This window comes from Salvelinus namaycush, unplaced genomic scaffold (assembly GCF_016432855.1).
Source record: "Salvelinus namaycush isolate Seneca unplaced genomic scaffold, SaNama_1.0 Scaffold277, whole genome shotgun sequence".
In the NCBI taxonomy this organism is placed as follows: domain Eukaryota; kingdom Metazoa; phylum Chordata; class Actinopteri; order Salmoniformes; family Salmonidae; genus Salvelinus; species Salvelinus namaycush.
The window spans coordinates 193237-203149 of record NW_024059641.1 but is presented as its reverse complement, the minus strand read 5'-3'; the positions used below and the strand labels follow the sequence as shown (position 1 = coordinate 203149).

The window sequence follows — 9913 nt, the reverse complement described above, 5'->3', positions numbered from 1 at the left end:
TACAACTGCATGGGTATGCTCTGGGCATTACCTTTTACTTCAAATAAACAGTGGATTTCTGCTTTTGTGGGCCTTTAACCGTCTGACTTTGTTGTTCACACAGGAGAGATACGGGACTATCGTGGATCCTCTGGGGAGCCTCAACAACAACATGATGCTGAAGAGGCAGAGAAGAGTCTCTCCACATCAGAACACCTCAAGAAACACCAGTGGAGACCCACAGGGATGAAATCTCACCGCTGCTTTGATTGTGGGAAGAGATTCACCTCATCAGGCATTAAAATTCATCAGAGAATCCACACAGGAGAGAAAGCTTATATCTGTGGTCAATGTGGGAAGAGATTCACCTCATCAGTAAAACTTGAAATACATCAAAGACATCACACAAGAGAGAAACCATATAGCTGTAATCAATGTGGGAAGAGTTTTGCTACTTCTAGCTATGTAACTATACACAATAGAACACACACAGGAGAGAAACCATATAGCTGTGGTCAATGTGGGAAGAGTTTTAGTCAATTTGGCCATCTGACAGTGCACCAGAGAACACACACAGGAGAGAAACCTCATAGCTGTACTCAATGTGGGATGAGTTTTACTACATCAAGCTCTCTGACTATACACCAGAGAACACACACAGGAGAGAAACCTTATAGCTGTGATCAATGTGGGATGAGTTTTACTACATCAAGCTCTCTGACTATACACCAGAGAACACACACAGGAGAGAAACCTTATAGCTGTGATCAATGTGGGAAGAGTTTTACTCAGCTAAACAACCTGATAGTACACCAGAGAACACACACAGGAGAGAAGCCTTATAGCTGTGATCAATGTGAGAAGAGTTTTCCTACATTTTGCCAGCTGACTTCACACAGGAGAGAAACCTCATAGCTGTGATCAATGTGACAAGAGATACTCTGATAAAAGATCTCTGATTAAACATCAGAAAATACATGCATGAAGTTGTTTCATGATATCAATGAAATAATGTCACAATGTAGAATGTTTTAACATTGTAGTAGGAGTATTTTAATAATGTCACAATGTAGAATGTTTTAACATTGTAGTAGGAGTATTTTAATGATGTTCTACCTTATCGTTTGCCCTGTTCAATTGATTGCAGCATGATATGGATATTAGCCTCAGGGGAAAATCCAGGCTCTGAATTGAAAGAGTATTATTTAACAAAAAGTGACTAACAAAAAAAGAGCTGTGTTACACTTACTGCGTTGGTGACCCACTTTAATCAAAATGCAGCACTTCAAAATGTAGCTAGCCGCTTTCTACAAGTTGAAAAAGCTGCTTGTTTAAAACAATACATGTTATTTGATAATTGTTGCAGATGTTTGTGTATATACACACATGAAAGCAGTATAATAAATTGGTCTATAATCAATTTTATTAACAATCTGACATCACTCCAGTATTTCTTGACAACATTCAAATGCTAATTGTCTTTATTCCACTACTGAAGAAGCATGACTCAAATCACCTCATATTTCAAACATTCAGCCTGACAAAAGATAAGTTTTATTATTCCATGCCTCACCCTTAAGTGTATTGCCAATACATATTAACAAAGGGGTGTACATTTGGTTTTGATTTTCATATTTACAATTTATGTAACATTTAGTATTCATAATTATTTATGCAACCAGCTGACCATTTCTGGGTACAATTATATTGACAATGTTGCCCTGCTTTTAGAATATCATGATTCATTCTCAGATGTGCCAACCCAAATGCATGACATTGGGGACTGGGCCTGATCCAACAACATGCCTATCGAGTGAACCCTGAAAAGAGAGAGAGAAGTAAGGTGGAAAGTTATTACGGATATTGCAGGAGTTGGTTGCTGATTGTCTCAAGGGTGGGCAGTCAACAAGTTTTGCGTTTAGCCAGTGCGTTGCCATGGATCACAATTTATTTTGACTGCACGTTTTTCCGTATTGGAGACAAGTTTTTTTGGGGGCTCGTTCCAAGGGGACGAGAGTTCTAGAAGCTAGTTAGTTTTAGGACTCTATTGAAAGAAAAATTATTTAAAAATTATACGATTGTATATTATTATTTAGAAATACGTGTTTTTTCTTGATTTTAATTGTTGACAGCCAGTAGACACTATGTTTATATTGTAGAAGCATTGTAGTTGATTATGTGAAATGAAAGTTGTTTTCTGTCGGTGGTGAGCAAACTTGTCCAACAAAAACATAGGATATATTTCTTTTCTTAAGGAGTAAAGTGTTACAGGCTTTGGTTTTTCCATTTATGTTTTGAGGTTGAACTTTAGCACGTCTAGCTCGTTAGCACGTCTAGCTCGTTAGCACGTTAGCACTTAGGACGCACTGATTGGTGTGACCTCGTTAGTCAAATCAAATCAAGTTTATTTTATTTAGCCCTTTGTACATCAGCTAATATCTCGAAGTGCTGTACAGAAACCCAGCCGAAAACCCCAAACAGCAAAAAATGCAGGTGTAGAAGCACGGTGGCTAGGAAAAACTCTAGGAAAAACCACCACCGCCCACAAGTTAATTGTCATTGAGGTTATTAATGAAAAGACCATTAGCAATATGTCCTGTCTGGTAACTTGTCTCGTTCAAAGGATTTACATTGGCAGGTGCACAGGGAGAAACACCATTTAAAAAACTCTGTTGATCTTAAACAGCGGAAACACTTTTGGAAGTCTTTATCAGGAACTCTTTAACTGCACCAAAGTCTGTGGCCTGTGATGTTGGGACAAATGATAGTCCCTTATTATATAAGAGACAAAATTCAGTGGTCCAGTTGTCTTGATAGATGTGGGGAGTCAACACCTTTAGTTGCTCCACCTTTTTGGTTTGCTTCCTGTCTTTAAGTTTGGTGTGGGTTTTTCTTTTGTTTGCCTCTTCTTGGGCAGAATTAGTGGGTCTCATGGTGGGTGTCTTTTAGGTCCCAGTTGTTGTTACTAGTCAATTTTCATTGGACAACCCCATAGTGTCTTTCAGAGCCCCTCCTAAAAAACAAGTTATATTTTGGGTTGGATATAGCATCATATTGTTAATATTTTAAACAATGGCATTTCTTTACAATGCTCATTAGTCTTTCAGTTTTTCTTCTGTTTTTTTAGTAGTTTGTACTAAATATCTCTTTATTTTCATTGTTTTTTTCCTGTGAAGCCATTGTGTTGCATCCATGTCTGAAATGTGCTGTATAAATTAAGCTTGATTTGATTTGAACATATTGCAAAACAAATTAACCCAATCACCGACCAATCAACAGACTCTTGGTCCATCTTGGTATGAAAATCAGTCTCAATCCCACTTTTCTAGCCTGCTGAAGGCGTGGTGGAGTGGTAAACACCACCCCCGGCTCTACCAGGGGCTTGAGGTGGTCTCCCACAGCTCAGCTGGTGGAGTGGTAAACACCACCCCCGGCTCTACCAGGGGCTTGAGGTGGTCTCCCACAGCTCTGCTGGTGGAGTGGTTAACACCACCCCCGGCTCTACCAGGGGCTTGAGGTGGTCTCCCACTGCTCTGCTGGTGGAGTGGTAAACACCACCCCCGGCTCTACCAGGGGCTTGAGGTGGTCTCCCACAGCTCTGCTGGTGGAGTGGTAAACACCACCCCCGGCTCTACCAGGGGCTTGAGGTGGTCTCCCACAGCTCTGCTTATGTCATGTTCTGTGACCTTGCCATTCCATTTCTTGACTGCCCCTGCAACACAGAAACACATTTAGTCATATTATATACAACACTCAAAGTAATGGATATGGAGCATCTATGGCCTCAGTAACACCTGGCACCTAAATGTGACTTCTGTCATCTGATCACTCCAAGCTGCATTAGGTTCAGATCTAACAGGATGGGCCTTTGACATAGTCTGGATGCAGTCAGGCCACTGAATATGCATCAGCAATGTCAAAAGATGAGTGGGGAAAAGTACATTTTACACAAGTGACCTTCATAATAATTTAAATGTTATTTGTCACATATGTATGTTATTGCGGGTGTAGTTAATTAAATGCTTGTGTTTCTAGCTCCAACAGTGCAGTAGTATCTAACTAAATGCTTGTGTTCCTAGCTCCAACAGTGCAGTAATATCTAACTAAATGCTTGTGTTCCTAGCTCCAACAGTGCAGTAATATCTAACTAAATGCTTGTGTTTCTAGCTCCAACAGTGCAGTAATATCTAACAATTTCACAACAAATACCTAATACACACAAATCTAAGTAATGGAGTAAGAATATATCAAATCAAATGTATTTATAAAGCCCTTCTTACATCAGCTGATATCTCAAAGTGCTGTACAGAAACCCAGACTAAAACACCAAACAGCAAGCAATGCAGGTGTAGAAGCACGGTGGCTAGGAAAAACTCCCTAGAAAGTCCAAAACCTAGGAAGAAACCAGGCTATGAGGGGTGGCCAGTCCTCTTCTGGCTGTGCCGGGTGGAGATTATAACAGAACATGACCAAGATGTTCATAAATGACCAGCATGGTCAAATATTAATAATCACAGTAGTTGTCGAGGGTGCAACAGGTCAGCACCTCAGGAGTAAATGTCAGTTGGTTTTCATAGCCGATCATTGAGTATATCTACCGCTCCTGCTGTCTCTAGAGAGTTGAAAACAGCAGGTCTGGGACAGGTAGCACGTCCGGTGAACAGGTCAGGTTTCCATAGCCGCAGGCAGAACAGTTGAAACTGGAGCAGCAGCACGGCCAGGGGACAGCAAGGAGTCATCATGCCAGGTAGTCCTGAGGCATGGTCCTAGGGCTCAGGTCCCCCGAGAGAGAGAAAGAAAGAGAGAATTAGAGATAGCATACTTAAATTCACACAGGACACCGGAAAAGACAGGAGAAATAGTCCAGATATAACAGACTGACCCTAGCCCCCCGACACAAACTACTGCAGCATAAATACTAGAGGCTGAGACTGGAGGGTTCAGGAGACACTGTGGCCCCATCCGATGATACCCCCAGACAGGGCCAAACAGGCAGGATATAACCCCACCCACTTTGCCAAAGCACAGTCCCCACACCACTAGAGGAATATCTTCAACCACCAACTTACCATCCTGAGACAAGGCCGAGTATAGCCCACAAAGATCTCCTCCACGGCACAACCCAATGAGGGGCGCTAACCCAGACAGGAAGATCACGTCAGTAACTCAACCCACTCAAGTGACGCACCCCTCCTAGGGATGGCATGGATGAGCACCAGTAAGCCAGTTACTCATATATATATAAATATATGGACACGCAATATCAGAGCGGCAAAGACAGATACAGTAGAATAGGATAGAATACAGTATATACATATGAGATAAGTAATACATAGACTAAGATACAGTAGAATAGGACAGAATACAGTATATACATATGAGATGAGTAATACATAGACTAAGATACAGTAGAATAGGATAGAATACAGTATATACATATGAGATGAGTAATACATAGACTAAGATACAGTAGAATAGAATAGAATACAGTATATACATATGAGATGAGTAATACATAGAAGAAGATACAGTAGAATAGAATACAGTATATACATATGAGATGAGTAATGCATAGACTAAGATACAGTAGAATAGGATAGAATACAGTATATACATATGAGATGAGTAATGCCAGATATGTAAACATGCAGGAGATCCACGAAGGAAAGACAGTGATGGTGCTCTGTGATGTTGTTGTAAATGGTGGGGAACAACCAATTTCGGCATTTTTAAAATAATTTTACCCCCGTTTTTTCTCCACAATTTCGATATTGTGCTGTCTCCAGTGCTGTTGGCTGGTCGTCATTGACCTTGTGTAGGCTTAAACACTGGTATACACTGATATTTAAGGCCATATTGGGTAAAATGCCATTTTATCTCTGTTCTTTTTTAGTCAGGTCGGTAAATAAATATCAACTACGGTCTCCTTCTCATTTGCTTCTAACAAAAAATTAGAACAGGTTGAAATTGTTACTCAGCTCCGTGGTCCTGGAATTCTCTCCTGAACATTTAAACATTTGATGATCTAGTTTCGTTGGTGGAGCTTAAACACTTGATCGATGTATAGAAGAGTGTAATTGTTTTAAGGACAGCTGTTTTTAGTCAAGACTTTCGTGTTTTTAACGTAAAATGTTATTGTTGTGCTGTGTTTATAGCTTTGTTTAATGTTGTGTACGTAAGTTGTTTTGTCTGAAACGTTGCTGCTATTGGACCAGGTCTCTTTTGGAAAAGAGATGTTATCTCAATGAGAAAAACCTGTATAAATAAAGGTAAAATAAAAAATACAAATATTGAATATATCTATATATTATATAATAATAATATAATATATATCGAAGGTCAAGTCATGCGTCCTCTGAAACATGACCAGCCAAACTGCGCTTCTTAACAGCTACCCGCTTAACCCGGAAGATGCACCAATATGTCGGAGGAAACACTGTTCACCTGACGGCCGAGGTCAGCCTGCAGGCGCCACAAGGATTCGCTAGAGTAGTAAAGCCCCCCCCCCGGCCAAACCCTCCCCTAACCTGAGGTCAGCCTGCAGGCGCCACAAGGATTCGCTAGAGTAGTAAAGCCCCCCCCCGGCCAAACCCTCCCCTAACCTGGGCAACGCTTGGCCTATAGTGTGCTGCCCTATGGGACTCCCGATCACAGCAGGTTGTGGTACAGCCCGGGATCAAACCCGGGTCTGTAGTGACACCTCTAGCCCTTCGATGCAGTACCTTCGACCGCTGCACCACTCGGGTCTATAGTGACGCCTCTAACACTGTGATCTAGTACCTTAGACTGCTGCACCACTCGGGTCTATAGTGACACCTCTAACACTGTGATCTAGTACCTTAGACTGCTGCACCACTCGGGTCTATAGTGACGCCTCTAACACTGTGATCTAGTACCTTAGACTGCTGCACCACTCGGGTCTATAGTGACACCTCTAACACTGTGATCTAGTACCTTAGACCGCTGCACTACTCGGGTCTATAGTGACACCTCTAACACTGTGATCTAGTACCTTAGACCGCTGCACCACTCGGGTCTATAGTGACACCTCTAGCACTGTGATCTAGTACCTTAGACTGCTGCACCACTCGGGTCTATAGTGACACCTCTAACACTGTGATACAGTACCTTAGACTGCTGCACCACTCGGGTCTATAGTGACACCTCTAACACTGTGATCTAGTACCTTAGACTGCTGCACCACTCGGGTCTATAGTGACACCTCTAACACTGTGATCTAGTACCTTAGACTGCTGCACCACTCGGGTCTATAGTGACACCTCTAACACTGTGATCTAGTACCTTAGACTGCTGCACCACTCGGGTCTATAGTGACACCTCTAACACTGTGATCTAGTACCTTAGACTGCTGCACCACTCTGGTCTATAGTGACACCTCTAACACTGTGATCTAGTACCTTAGACTGCTGCACCACTCGGATCTATAGTGACGCCTCTAACACTGTGATCTAGTACCTTAGACCGCTGCACCACTCGGGTCTATAGTGACACCTCTAACACTGTGATCTAGTACCTTAGACTGCTGCACCACTCGGGTCTATAGTGACGCCTCTAACACTGTGATCTAGTACCTTAGACCGCTGCACCACTCGGGTCTATAGTGACACCTCTAACACTGTGATCTAGTACCTTAGACCGCTGCACCACTCGGGTCTATAGTGACACCTCTAACACTGTGATCTAGTACCTTAGACTGCTGCACCACTCGGGTCTATAGTGACACCTCTAACACTGTGATCTAGTACCTTAGACCGCTGCACCACTCGGGTCTATAGTGACACCTCTAACACTGTGATACAGTACCTTAGACCACTGCACCACTCTGGTCTATAGTGACACCTCTAACACTGTGATCTAGTACCTTAGACCGCTGCACCACTCGGGTCTATAGTGACACCTCTAACACTGTGATCTAGTACCTTAGACTGCTGCACCACTCAGGTCTATAGTGACACCTCTAACACTGTGATCTAGTACCTTAGACTGCTGCACCACTCGGGTCTATAGTGACACCTCTAACACTGTGATCTAGTACCTTAGACCGCTGCACCACTCGGGTCTATAGTGACACCTCTAACACTGTGATACAGTACCTTAGACTGCTGCACCACTCGGGTCTATAGTGACACCTCTAACACTGTGATCTAGTACCTTAGACTGCTGCACCACTCGGGTCTATAGTGACACCTCTAACACTGTGATCTAGTACCTTAGACTGCTGCACCACTCTGGTCTATAGTGACACCTCTAACACTGTGATACAGTACCTTAGATCGCTGCACCACTCTGGTCTATAGTGACACCTCTAACACTGTGATCTAGTACCTTAGACTGCTGCACCACTCGGGTCTATAGTGACACCTCTAACACTGTGATCTAGTACCTTAGACTGCTGCACCACTCGGGTCTATAGTGACACCTCTAACACTGTGATCTAGTACCTTAGACCGCTGCACCACTCGGGTCTATAGTGACACCTCTAACACTGTGATACAGTACCTTAGATCGCTGCACCACTAGGGTCTATAGTGACACCTCTAACACTGTGATCTAGTACCTTAGACTGCTGCACCACTCGGGTCTATAGTGACACCTCTAACACTGTGATCTAGTACCTTAGACTGCTGCACCACTCGGGTCTATAGTGACACCTCTAACACTGTGATACAGTACCTTAGATCGCTGCACCACTAGGGTCTATAGTGACACCTCTAACACTGTGATCTAGTACCTTAGACTGCTGCACCACTCGGGTCTATAGTGACACCTCTAACACTGTGATCTAGTACCTTAGACTGCTGCACCACTCGGGTCTATAGTGACGCCTCTAACACTGTGATCTAGTACCTTAGATCGCTGTGCCACTCAGGCATAACCTTTTTTTAACAAATTCTGATGGTTGTTAAAAGTGGAATTATGACATTATTGCCGTTATATCAACACACTCAACACTCCCAACACCCCCAACTACAATTCTATTTGGCACCGTAGACATCTAGTGACCACTTGATTCCATGTGACCAAACATTTCTGAGGCTGAGTCTCAAATAGTCGCCTGTTCCTTTTAATAGCCGGGCAATAGCACACATAGCAAATACATTTTGGGTCTAAATTAAAGGAGCTACAATTATAGTTTAATTACATGTTTTAAATAAAAGGTCCATAATATCTGCATTAATACGAACGAGCTACAAAAATCTCTGAAACTGGAAACACTTATCTCCCTCACTAGCTTTAAGCACCAGCTGTCAGAGCAGCTCACAGATTACTGCACCTGTACATAGCCCATCTATAATTTAGCCCAAACAACTACCTCTCCCCCTACTGTATTTATTTATTTTGCTCCTTTGCACCCCATTATTTCTATCTCTACTTTGCACATTCTTCCACTGCAAATCTATCATTCTAGTGTTTTACTTGCTATATTGTATTTACTTCGCCACCATGGCCTTTTTTTGCCTTTACTTCCCTTATCTCACCTCATTTGCTCACATTGTATATAGACTTATTTTTCTACTGTATTATTGACTGTATGTTTGTTTTTCTCCATGTGTAACTCTGTGTTGTTGTATGTGTCGAACTGCTTTGCTTTATCTTGGCCAGGTCGCAGTTGTAAATGAGAACTTGTTCTCAACTTGCCGACCTGGTTAAATAAAGGAGAAATAAATAACACATAATAATACATAATAATGTAGAAGCAGTATAGACCTAGTCTGTTCATTATATACATCTACATGATGTATTGTTACACCACGTAGGAGCAGTGTGGACCTACAGTAGCTAGCCTCTAATTTAGATGTAATATAACTTAATGAAACTGCCTTAAATGTGCTGTAGTAACCATTTTTTATTCGCACTAATCAATCAACACATTCCTGTCTATGTATGTCTCAATATAATAGTATTATTTAAT

The 9913-nt window shown here is 42.1% G+C and overlaps 1 protein-coding gene across 1 annotated transcript; it reads left to right on the top strand.

The window, feature by feature from the left end:
* Nucleotides 1–333: 333 nt before the first annotated feature.
* Nucleotides 334–843, top strand: LOC120039528 (zinc finger protein 2-like; the record flags this gene model as incomplete). Its single annotated transcript, XM_038984935.1, has 1 exon — nt 334–843. A coding segment is annotated over one exon (510 nt), but the record flags the coding sequence as incomplete, so codon positions are not given.
* Between the last annotated feature and the right edge of the window lie 9070 nt (nt 844–9913).